Genomic DNA, 13,284 nt, shown 5'->3' with positions numbered 1-13,284 from the left:
TGCTTGGTTTTAATGTTAAATTAATTTTAATGTTAAATATTATGTGTGCATATTGATATTATTATTATTACCTATTATACTTAATTTTGTGTAGCTAGTCTACAGTAAATTGCTTCATGAAGTCACTGATACTTACCAAGAAAACCATGATGGGAATCTATCCTGCTAGTAACTTTTCAAATGCTACCTAAGGAATTTAGTTTCAATTTAATTAGTTGAGAAACCTTATTAAAATTAAGTGTAGTTAGCGCTACTCTGACTTTTTCAGTTTCAGTCCCAGGGGTTCATTTAAGATGATATTTGAATACCAAGGTTTAGATTATATATTATGTTAGAGAATTTAGCATACTTACAACTATTTCTTTAAGTACTTTTTCTTAAGACTTCATATTGCTGCTGCTTGTGCTTTTAACAGCTTTCTAACCCACTGTTTGCTATTGTATAGGTTAGATTTTTACAGGAGGTTCCATGTAAGGCCCAGAGGGACAAAGGTGTGCAGAGCTCAATAGAATAAGTGAACCACGTGCACCTCTTCGCCCTCATGAATCTTGGGCACGATTTTGGAAGGACTGGAATGCTCTTCCATCTTAATATTTTGCTATTAAGGAGAGTAAAAGAAAGAAAAGAAAGCTAGCAGCTAAGACAGTACTAGGAAGAAACTTCCTACGTGTTACATGCTAGAATATTGTGATAATTTAATTATCGATCTCTTTCTATTTTTGTATTTTTAATTTTATGCACTGTTTTTTTCTGTTCTACTGGCTGCCCTTCGGGATAGGCTGACCTCTGCTCTCCGTATGACATCCTGCAGTCGGATATTCGTCACATTCGAAAGACTGTTGACACTCTGCTGGCCCTCGGGGAGAAACCCCCACAACCAACTTCTACCTTTCGCTCCTGGGATCTAATAGGCTTTTGTCTTTTCCACATACTTTTTATAGTCTTGATGTTTATAACTTATCACTGGAATGTGCTAACAGCATAACCTGTTCGCATGTGCACACAAACTTTCTGCTTTGTCTCTGACAAATTACAGGTACTTAATTTCCTTCCTTTGTCTTAGAAACTTCTCCTTTTCCCTCGCTTCCCTTCCTTGTAATATCTTTATTAATCTCTTGAAATGGGGGAGAGAGGCAGTAGCATCTTGAAGACGAGTCCCATCTCTTCTCCCCCCTCTCCACCTCTAGTTTAAGAACTTATATACCTCTTTATTTATAGTTTGTTTTCTTTTATATTGCCTAGACTACACACTAAATGTGTTAAAGCAGTGAAGCTGCCCTTAGCTCACTTTTGGGTGTAGGCTAGAAGTGTATCACAAGCTAAACAGAACTGAGCCTCTTACTTTTTGTGAAAATCTAAGAATGCTGCAGATATTGAAGCAAGTGAGGTGGCATTTAAGCAGACGATAGCAAGTTCTGAGTTGGTGCCAGATATCCTAACATACATTAGGAGCACTAAGAACTATCTTTCAAATTGTTGTTATTTTTTAATCCTTTAGATTAACAAGAGTACTGTAACTTTAAAGACTGTTGGTCGTGTCTACTGTTCTGATTAAATACCATACTGGAGTAGTTACATTTTCCTGCTTACATTTTATTTTCCTCCAGATTCCATAGAATAAATTTCCTTCTGTCGCACAAAGCGGCATTGAACTTCTTTTTAAACACTTGCTATGTTACACCCCTAAGGATGACTGTAAATAATAAGTAGTAGGTATGAGCAACCCATAATATACCAGGGACTTTAGAGTGTTTCAGGATGAAGACCATGGAGTACAGTGTGATAGAGTAAGAATAAGCTGTGAGATTCCTAGATGTATTTGCCATTCTTACCTGTGACGTCAAGCAAGTCACGTCACTATCTTGTCTCTGTTTCATCACCTGTAAAATGCAGGTAGTGTTTGTTTGTTTGTTTGTGTAACAGCTGTAACAAAGACAATGTAGCTAGGAAAACAGACCCTCTAGAAGACTCCATATTTTCTACCCTATGTGTTTTTATAGAAGAGGTCAGACAGACATTAGCCAGGCAGCACTTTGAAAGTATGTTTGAACCCTGCCTATTGTTAGGGTGCTGGGCTGGTGACCTCCATTTCCCCTTAGGTGCTGTGTTCTGTTAATCTATTGTAAAACTTGAATGAGACAAAATTTTTGGTTTTAGCAACATGAAATATAAAAATGAAAATTGATTTAAAGTATTGGCTGAGATCTTAACTAAATATGTGATTAAGTCTCAGGCTAGCTAACAAAAGGACCTCAGTTTTGAGGCCGTGAAATACATTCATTTCTCACTGCCTAATCTATAAAAAAGTCACCTATACACTTTTAGAAGATAACTAGCATAAGAACTTGTATGTTACTGAGTATTCTGGTCGTAAGGTTATGATTTAGTGCTATGCTGGATATATCTCCATTCTACAGATACTTACAAGTTTTATTAAAAACCTTATAAATGCAGTTCTATTCCTGGTCCCCACGTCTTTAATGTATACAGAATTATGTACAAATTATTAAATGTGCAATGAGATGTAGATTTTAAAGTTAAAAAATTATTTTCAGACTAAGGTTCAGTCCAATTTTTAAAAGGGCTTAGTGTGTAGCAGCTTCCTGTCCATACATTTAGCACCTGTGTTGTAAAGACAGTCTGCTGTGACCAGGCATGAGTTCAGTGAGTGCTTCTAGGCTCTTTATACTTGAGGAAAAGGTACTGGTTATTTTGGTTTGTTGCTATAGACTGGTGCCCTTATCCTGCACAGACCTGTCTCTTAACTGTTCCTAGCTTCAGTGATTATAACAGTGGACATTTGCTTACTCAGAGTTGGAGCCTGACATTTAAGCTTCCACTTTCAGCAGATCTTTGTCTTGATTTTGATTGTCTTGTTTTAACACTGTTGCTGTTCTAGTGAAACTGGGAAAGCAACATAAAGCTTGAATCAGTCCAGAATCTATTAATTGTATAATACATTATCATCCAGTGTTGGTATTTGAGACCAAAGGGATGTCATCTGTAGGGCTGGGATTTTACTCTTTACTCCCATGAGTGGTAAAGAGGCCTTCTGTCAATGCTTTGTGTTGTGCACTCCTTGTGTAGTACTGACCAACCTGTATGAGTATTTTAATGTGTCTTGCAATTAGAAAATCTGATGGTGAAAGTTGTTGCTACCATCCTAGAGTACACATCTGTCTCATTGTCTAATATTATGTCTGATTATCCACAGTATCAAATGGCTTTTGGAGGGAGGCAAGAGAATTGATAGATCAGTATGTTTTGCATTTCTTGTGGAAATTTGTACATGGAAGTTTGTATCTTCAGTGGTTTTAAGCATTTTATCAGAGTAGACACTGGGTTAGAAACTGAAGTACTGTCATGCCAGTGTAGACCATTCCAGTCATAATGACATGTAACACTCATCCTTGTCTGGAGTTTTAACTTTCCATATGCATGCCATGCAAACAGAGGTGTTTTTTTTTTAGTTAAAATACATTTTCTCACTGTCTCAGATAGGACAGTATACAGTAATTAAAGTGTTACATCAGAAAGACTTTCTTGTACTTATGGAGTCGTAGCCATCTTGAACCAGACTGTGAAAGAGGAAGATATTTGCTTCATAATATACACAGCCCTACTACCATACAAGAAGCTCATCTGCTTCTGTATTTTGGGGGGTTATTATTGATAACATTTACAAATACACACAAATATTACAGGGGAAAGAATAGTAAAATACACCCTTACATTTCTCTAAGGGTGAATAATGTTTCTCAAAATATATTTCAAACATAATGGAAATGTGACAAATACATGTCTGCCTGTTCCTGAAACCTATAATTCTCCCACTAAATGGAGAGGTGGAAACTAAAACCTACGTGCACTTCATTAATCTACTCTAATGGGCTCTTTGCTAAATTCAGAGTCCTGTTTCTGTGCTGCTGTTCCTGTGGCTTCAGTACTTGGGAAACCAGCAGTTCAACTGCCTGGTGGTTCTTAACATCTGAGGAGATCCCAGTATTGAGACATTCACTTATAGGCAGCTGGTACTGCTTACATGGTTGTTGATGACAAGTTGATAACCTTGATTTAAAAACAATGTACCTATATATTAATTTATAACATTAATTGTATTTGTTTGCCCATTCAGATTTTTTCCATTGCAGTGGTCATCAGAGGTTTTCAAAACTGGGATTGCCACATAAATTGGTGCACTCCAATCTGTACTGTGGAGGTCCTGTCATCCCCATTGGGGGAAAGTAATAAAGAGAAATTGTCATGAGTTAATTTAATATAGATGCAGGTAAAATGCATCTGTACTGGATTACATGGGGCATTTTGCTGTGAGAATTTTGGCCAGAAAGCAGTAAATATTTTCAAGTGCAGAGTAATGCAGTGTAGTAGTAGTTCTTTAAATGCCTCTTTCTCCAAATGTATATGAACAAGTTCTTACAGCTGAAAGCTGTATGTAGATCTCCTTGTATTCCTACTAAGTCTTATGAAAGGCTGTGCTTATGGTGAATGGGGACTGAGTTAGACATGAGCAAATATTCAGTCCAGTTTTCTGCTCCATAGATATTAATAAGTTTCAAAATTATTGCCACGTAATGCCATGTTTGGGTTTTTTGTTTGTTGTTTTTTCTTTTTGCCAAGTATTCTTGGCATTTCTCTCCTGTTACCAGAAAAAAAAATTATAGTAGTCACATATACAACTTTAGAAAAAATGGTATAGCACATTCTGTGGACCATTTGCCATTTCCTTAATTTCTAGCACTTAAGGTGCATTATGTAGAATAAGCAGTTTTTAAGGGAATGACCCATTTTGCTTTGATACAAAATATTCTTACTCCTTCAGTTTCTCTCTCAGAATTTAATGTATAAGGGTACAGTATAATATATATTTCAAATGTAAGTATACATTTTGTCTTACTGTTTGGTGTCTGTCTTCATTAAGTTGTCCCTTCCCTCCAGTTTCAGGTCACTGTCTGTAGCATGTCTGTAGGATCAAACTCTGAGGTGTTTTGGCAAAATACGTGGTGTGATTTTTAAATTTTGTGGCTCAAGGCTGGAATCTGAAACAGGGTCCAAAGTCTACCATCTGCAAATAGTTTTATAAACATTTGCTATGTATTACATATTCTGAAGATGCTCATACTTAGATATCTGACTGACTGTAGCTCAAAATACAGAGCTGCAGCTGCAGCTGCAATACTGGGATTTTTTAATTTTCTATGTCAAATCTGGTCCTAAGTGTATACTCTGTGAATATAATAATCTTTCCTTTGTAAATTAAAAGAAAAAAAATGAGGAAATATACCTCTAGCCTGAATTACTGTGCTTTTTGATCTTCTGCTCCTTTTTTACTTCAGATGGTGACTTCAGGGCTTTTGGGCACATGCTGACACGATCAGTAATAGAGGTTAAGTAAAACATACATAAAAAGACATAGTTTCAAATTGTCTTAGGTATATGAAAAAGTAAATGTTTGCTATATTTTTTTTCAGCTCTTTAGGAAGGAAACTTGGCCCTATCAAAATGTCAAGGTTTTCTTATTTGACATAAGCTTGCTTAAACATTAGGGCCTGATATTTCCTCTAGTGACATTCCATTTCAGAGCAGTTGACTTCAGAAATTAAACGATGCTCATCACATGGTTTAAAATTTTTTTTGTACTTGTACAATATTTCATTATTTTCTGGTTTTTTTTTTTTCCCCTCTGTAGAACTGAAATCTCATATTCTACAAATACACAGAGGAAAGAGAGAGGCTCTTGCCAAATCGTAGATTCAGTTTCTCTGTGGTTTTGCTTACAAATTCAGCTGGCCCATGATGTCATGATGTGATCATTTCACTGATGGCAACAATTACTTTTTGAGGGTGAATTACTGTATCTGAATTGTCAAGCTTTTTGCCCTAACATAAAGCAATTCAAATAATTCTCTCAACTTTGAAGAAATCTGATTTCAAAGAAAATTGATGTATACATGTAGTGTGTCAAGTATCCTTGTGGGATTAATGTCCTTGCATATTCCTATTTTTTTTTTATTCCAGCTAAATCAGACATTTTGTTCCAGGATTAGATCCTAGTTCTGGCAAGCACATGTATTTGTGTCCATTTGTGGGTACACCTGCTGTATTGTCCTTTTGTGTTGCTTTGTGACTCAGCCCCCTGGCTGCAGCCTTCTTTATGTGCTTGTGGGTTGTTTTTTTTTTTTTTTTCATCAAAAGGAGTTTGTTTTTCTGCTTTGTGATTTGTTTGAAAACATCTTTGTCCATTCAGAATGGCTGTGTATCTGGAGAAAGTGGTATACTTGCAACAAATGTTTACCTTCCTCTATTTTTAGAGAGAAAAAGTACATGAAAAAATTTAGATCTTCATTTTTTGTAGTAAAGAGTGATATTCATGCTGCTAAGAGTGGACTACTAGCCCTTCCCTCCACAATTGTTTTCCAGTATTTTTAGACTGCTCTTGAGAATCAGTAGCCAGTTTTTCCATCTTTCTCTCTGAGATTTGTTCATTGATGGTTTCAACAGGGGTATTTTTAGAGAGGTGATTCACACATTGAAATGTTACAGATTTGATGCTAATATAAAAAGAACAGAAATCTCAGGTGAGGAGGAGCAAAGGAGGTTTGAGTTTCCACAGAGTCATGTGTGAGTGTTTCTTTTGGTCGGTCAGGTATTGTTTCAAAATTCCAGGTTTTAAGAAAGGTTTTGAAATCTTTGTTTTGCAGCTTCCCAGCTCTTCTTGCAGTGGTTCCCAGATAGCAGGTGCAGGGGTTAGAGAGTGAAGCAGAGCATGGACAATGCTGCAGGGATAGTGGCTGAATATCAGGACTGAGACATTTGGGATCTTGGTTATTCAGAAAGCTGAGTTGAGAATCACTGCTCTGGATTCCATCCTTGGCAGGATCTGAGTTTTCTTCTTCTGAGACAAGTTAATATATTTAAAACTGTGATTTGAAAAAGTACATCAGGCAGGGTTAATGAAAGCCATTTCCAAGGCTTTGAGCTTAGGTTAAACCCTAAGCTCTCTAAAAAGAGAATTGATTCCTGGCACATTAAGATGAAATTTGCCATTTTCAGGAGATGGTATTGGTCTTGTGGTCAGTTTTGGAAAGCTCATCAAAACCACATTTAACTGTAGTATTATAAAATACTAACCATGTTCCACCTTCTGCTTAATAAGAGGACATCAATTGTGTGTGTTTCAGTAAGTAATGCAGAATGATGTATAATGTGGAAAAGTAACAACAATGCTGTGAAACTTTCCCCTCCTAGCACACAGTTGTAGAATCCTGTTTTTTTATAGAATAAATCAATAATGAATGCAGCAGGACGAAAGAGGTTGTTTACAAAACTGGAATGCTATACTGTATTTAAAGAGAATGCATTATCTAATTACCTTAAAAGAAGAAAAAATATATTGGATTATTTTATTTTTTTTTTAATAAGTGGAGCATGCAGTCCCTTATGTTTCTAGTTAAAATGTGCTTATAAACAATTGCCAAATTAATAAGTCCATTCCTGGAAAGAAAGTGTGATAGAATAGTTCTCTGCATGCTACAGGTGCCACAAAAATGGTAAATTTAGAAGTTTGAGTTTTCCTAAAATAAACATCTGTAACTTTTGTCCAGCAAATTTTGCTTCAGTATAAAAATTTAGAATATTCTCAGACATAAATACCCAGCCAGGTAGGTTGTTTTGGGCCTGGGTTTTTGGATTAAATCCTGATCCTTCATCCTTGTGACCCTAATCACTTAGTTTTCTGACTTTTGGTTCAGCAGGCATTATTATTTAATGCCTTTTGTCTAGCATGGGGAGTTAATGAACTATTGGCATGTTGTGTTCCACCAAAATCTATGAAACAAAAGCTTGTTATGCAAGGGTACCAGAAAGAGGCAGAACAAAGTGAAGAGAGTAACATTTCATCTCATATGAAATGAGATTTGTGTTGTTCAATAAATAAGAGTAATATAATTTTTTAAATTATTAATTATTAATAATTAATTTTTTTATTATTTGAGGTTTTGTAGATTTTTATATGAACTGTGTCCCAAGACCGGCAAAATATTTTTTAGTAAAATCTTCCATTTGAAGTAGAAATGTTTTTTTGTGGGTATTTTTTTCCCTTTTTTTTTTTCTGCTATCACTACCTTCTTTTGTAGTGTCTGCACTGCTAATCAGGTACCAGCTTGGGAATTTACATCCTAAAATATATTTATTTATGTATTTATTATTTATTTATGTATTTCTCTGGAGAAGACTCTTTTTTTTTTTCCTGAGGAATAAAAGTAGGGGAGACCTTTCCCTGACATCTCACAAGTCAATACCTCAGTCCAAAGAACAAACAGAGCCAACTGCACAACCCAGTGTCTTGACTTTTATGACCAATTTAGGGAAGGTTTGGAAGGGAAATCTGGGGGATGACCTGGAATGGCTGCAAGATGGGGATGTTCCTTACTGCTGGCTGGGCACATAGCTCCTGCAGAGAGTGAATCAGAATCCTGTAACCCAATGTAAGTGGAAACCCAGCATTAGGAGATGATCAGGATGTTGTTGTATCTTCCATGTGGAGGAATGTGTGTTGTCCATTTCTTGCAGCCCTGCTCAGCCAGGCTTCTTGAACATCATCTGTCTGAACTTGTTTCTTGGGTCTGTATGTACAGGAAGGCATCAGCAGGACTTGCATGGTGTTCCAAACTTGTTTGATGAACTTAAGAAAATAATTCCAAATTAAATTCAAAATTTAAACATAAATTAATAATCATTAAAGCAGCTTAAATAGTAAATATAAAATGTAGATATAACGTACAGATAAATTACAGTTATCAGAAGCCATGATTGTGAGTCAAGTTTGGCTCTTACCAATGAACTACTGAACTAAAAAGTAAGTTTTGCAGTTTTTTTTTCCTCAATGAGGCTGGAGTGGGGTGTGAGGTACTTCACAAAAAAATTAGGCAAGCTAAGTGTTAGCTGTGCATAAGGGAAATACTCATTAACCAAAGAGAGTCACAAACATTAGAAGAAGAAAAGGAGTTTTTTAATCTGGTGGTATTCTGATGGAGCTGTGGCTCACTGGGGGAGATTTCCTGAGCAAAGAGTGAACAACAGTGGAAGCAGATAAAAACAATTAAACATAGAAGCATAGCATGATTATAACTGTATTAATTGTTTCTGTATGTACTACCTCCTGTCCCATCATCCTGATTATTTTATGTAGTTTTAAGGGTTCAGAGGGGTCAGAGAAGGAGAAAAGAGATTGAAGAGATTAGTGATGTTTCAGTTGGAGATACAATCTATGTAAATATGAGGAAATGTGACAAAGCACCACGGACTGTGTAAAGTTAAAAGTTTCCTTTAGTTGACATTAAATAAGCAAGAATAAGATTCAATAAAAGACAGGCAATTAATATATATTTTATATAAATATAAATGCAACAATAGAAGTTAAAGGTTTGTTGACCAGCTGAGAGATTCAATACTGAGAATATGAAAACACCACTGTGTAAAAACTCAGTATCCTGTGTCTGATGGTGATGGTTGGATGTTTAGGATAAGAACAGAAGGTCAGATCACACAGATGGTGCCTCTTCAGACTTGAAGCAATCTGACATGCATAGTTTAAGGACTTTATGACCCAGACACTGTGTCCATGTGTTTAATAGTGCTGTTTAGGGTTTTAATCTATCTGTATATTTTTGTTATTCCACTTGCACTTTTGGCTCCCATGTTGTGGCAATGAGTCTCACCACTGTAATTATGGTTTATGTGATGTAGTCTAGCCTTTCCATTTATTTTTTTTTTGTAAACCTGCTGCTTGATGTCATAATGTCACAGATTTCATTAACAAGAATACCCAATTACATTAAGAAAAACTTCTTTTTAAAGGGACAGCCAATCATGACACCAGGCCATGTCTCTAAGGAAGGCTTTCTGTAATTGTTCACTGTGGGTGTCTGGTTACCTGTAGGAGACACATTATGGACTGTTTGACTGTCTTCTGGTGTGAAAGCCTCTGTGGACAACCAGTAGTAGCTTTCATCCTGACCACAACTGCTACATCCTGTGGTGAATAAAGTTTATTCCTGCAAATTTCAAAATAAGCTGCTAATTACTCAGAATGAAACGTTGCCTGTTGAATGCACATTACACACACTTGTTGTAAGTGCTAATAGGTGGCTAGGTGCATATCCTGGGACCAAAACCTGCCTATCAAGGGCTTAGTGGTAGAATTTTTATGACTGATAAAAGCAGCCTTCTGTCCCCAGCCTCACTCTCATGTAACATGGGGCAAATGCCATGGTATCTCACTTTCTAAGTGGGAGCTCAGTGTGCACTTGCTGGCCTCTCTCTTAGTTAAGGTGCTTACATACTGTAACAACCAGAGAGCAGGTTGGTTTCTGAGGCCCAGACTGTTAATAGAATCTATAGGTATAATGCAAAAAAAAAAAATGCAAATGCAAAAGCAGAGTCTTTCATCAAAATCATCAGTTCTTTTTAACTAAAAAATGGTTCCTGCTTTTTGGGTTTTGTGTTCCAAGTGTGTTCATGTAAAGCAAGGTTTTGCAGCGAGTGTTGAATATCCTAATCTTTACTCCTTTGTTTGTCTTTTTCTAGGAGAAGCTCTGCCTACCACATCACATCCTAGAAGAAAAGGGCTTGGTAAAAGTGAGCATAACAGTTCAAGCCTTGCTAGATGTAACCACAGTGAAACAAGCTTTATTCACATGAAACTGCCCTCCCTGCTGTTACCAGCTCCACTGTGCCATCAAAGAATCAAAATACTGCCCATCTTTTCAAACTGCATAAAACCAAACCAAACAAAAAACCCAACAGTGCTCCAAGAGTATTCTTATACTTCTGATTTTAAAGTCATCTTTCAGACTGTGCATCAAACTACAAGCCAGAGACTAACTGGGAACATTTTCTAGAGCTTCACTGCTTTTATAGCTCACTTTGTACAGTACTTACTAAAACAGCCACCTCTCTGCCACTTAAAAATGTGTGGAGTACACAGCTGTCTTGCAGCAAGATACCTTCATACTATTAACCTTAAGAATCATTGTAATCATTTGGGGGGGTGGGGAGGAGGGGGAGAGTAAATCAGACTTCTACCACGTTAGTTTTTTCTGCAGTTGCTTCAGGCCATTGCCTTTTAAAAATATCCAGACATAAGATATTTATATAAATATTATTTATTAGTGAGTTGTTATTCATCCTTTGGATGCAAAATGTAAATTAGGAAACTGTATTTTATTACTGCTTTTTTGTGGTTAAACACTTTATTTTAATATAAATATTTAGTTATTTTTTATTCTACTTGGTGTGCAGTAGCTCTTGATCTCCATAAATTGTATTTTCTAACATGTAAAATAAAAAGCAAACAAAATAGGTGCTTTTATTAAGAGGACAGCTAGCTGGAATGGCATTCTTTAATTCTTGAATTGGTGGAACATTGGTAAAAATTTGTCTGCATTCCATTGAGTTTCCTACATTCCAGTAGCACTTTTCCCCCCACTAGACTAAATTGGCTGCAACTGAGAGCACACCCATTTTATTTGTATATAGATGTTGGGGAAAAAAAAAATAGGAAAGATGTAAACTTGAAAAATAAATGTGAACAACTATTTTTGATTGCTTATTTTACTATGCACAAGACATTTAACTTTTGCCACAACAAAATGAGTGATGTGCATTAGGATCATGTGTCTTGAAATATAATTTTGCACTGTAAATTGATTTCTTTTAAAGACTGCAGCACTATAGAACAAATAATCAAAAAACCAGCACAAGAATATCAGCAAGAATATTTACCAGGCAGCCAAACACTTGTTTTCATCAATGATTCCTTTGACAAGAGAGAAAATGATTAAAATTGCCAAAGGCAGCCTCAAAGACCTGATGATCTTCCAGATACGACCTGCTGGGTACAGTGCTTCTCCTTTGTGTCTCCATCACTTCCCCACAGAATTAAGCACAATGCTCTGTGTGCAGTGAATGTTTGCAGGATCAGACCTCTAATCCCACATCAGCAATGGGAAATAAGGCTCTCTTCCTTACCACTAGTTAACAATTAAAAAAAAAAAAAAAAAGCCAAAAAGCATCATGTATTATTAAAACACCACTTTTTGATCCAAAAAGTTCCAGTGCAGTGATTCTCACAGTACCTGGAACATCCAATTTCTCTTTCAGATGAGAGGTTAGGGATGTAGCTCTGGCAAGCAGGACAGGAAAGCTGCAGGTGGTGAGAAGGCTTGGCTGGGGAGGGGGCCCACCTGGCAGACAAGCAGGGCATTGAAAATGAGAAAAAAAGAGGCAAAGTGTAGTGGGAGGACTAAATATTTAAGCAAGGCAAGGTGGAGAGAACTATATTTGTATAAAGATGTTTTTTGGGAGGAAGATGCATGCTTGTTACTACCACCTCTCTAGGCAGGTACGTGCACGTTCACGTGGCCACTGTGTTTCAAATCACCAGTATTCCAGTAGCAGATTTTTAATGGTTAATTCCTTAATTGAACACAGACAAGACATTTTAACCCCACAAATTGTCAGGGTGCTGGCAGGTATCAACAGCAACATGTTAGGAGTGTTAGGAGGAGGAGAGCAGACAACGAGACATAGGGTATGAATGGAACATCCAGTTACTTCAACCAAAGCAAAAATGTTTATTTTGTAGAGGCAACATCGACTTAAATTGTAATTTTGATTGGCAGCTAGCATATTGTTTCCTATAAAATGTACTGTGCACTTTAACACTAAATTAAAATGTATTTTAATATTTTACCGAGCTGCACAAGTATCTTGTGTCAAAAAGCACGAGTAATGTAAAGAAAATAAGTTTTCAAGTCAGAGTTTATCAAATTTTAAAAGCATTCAAAGAGCAAGTATAAAAATAGGAATATTGATTTCTGCATCTTGAGGGATAAAATGCAGGTTTCCTGAGTATTTTTTTACAATGTATATATGGCAACATGAAGCTTTTAATTATTATTTTGACAAGTCTTGGTTTTTTCATAATTAAAATTTTGGTTTTCTCCTGATAGTGTCTTTCAGTATTTGCTTGAAGTTGGCTGTAAATAAATAGCTCTAAATATTTTGTAATACAGCTTTTTTTTTTTAATGCGGTCTTAACCTGTATGGCTAAAAAGAGACTCTTCATGAATCTTTGTACACTATTTATATGTGCAATAAAACATGCATGGCAAATCTGTAATACCCTAAGCAGTGGACATAATGTACATAGGAAATCTTTACTGTAGTTACAATTAAACTATATTATTTGTAGAAACCCTTTAA

At 36.1% G+C, this 13,284-nt stretch overlaps 1 protein-coding gene across 9 annotated transcripts in view; it reads left to right on the top strand.

Annotated features, from left to right (window-relative positions):
- Positions 1–13,284, top strand: part of LRCH1 (leucine rich repeats and calponin homology domain containing 1) — a 125,022-nt gene extending 111,738 nt beyond the window's left edge. For 4 of the 9 annotated variants that reach the window (XR_011725025.1, XR_011725017.1, XR_011725021.1 and 1 more), the window contains 2 exons: positions 779–1,036; positions 10,606–10,821. Coding sequence is in view for 3 of the 9 variants with exons in the window: in XM_071739460.1 (XP_071595561.1) it covers positions 10,606–10,719 (114 nt within the window). In the remaining 6 variants the exon portion in view is untranslated. Of the gene's footprint in view, positions 1–778; positions 1,037–10,605 lie in introns of those variants that run through there. The other 5 variants (XM_071739460.1, XM_071739493.1, XM_071739474.1 and 2 more) reach the window with 3 other exon arrangements.

The sequence above is a fragment of the Heliangelus exortis genome, chromosome 1, assembly GCF_036169615.1.
Source record: "Heliangelus exortis chromosome 1, bHelExo1.hap1, whole genome shotgun sequence".
Classification (NCBI taxonomy): Eukaryota; Metazoa; Chordata; class Aves; order Apodiformes; family Trochilidae; genus Heliangelus; species Heliangelus exortis.
Note: the sequence above shows the minus strand (reverse complement) of the source record. Positions and strands in the feature narration are given on the sequence as shown.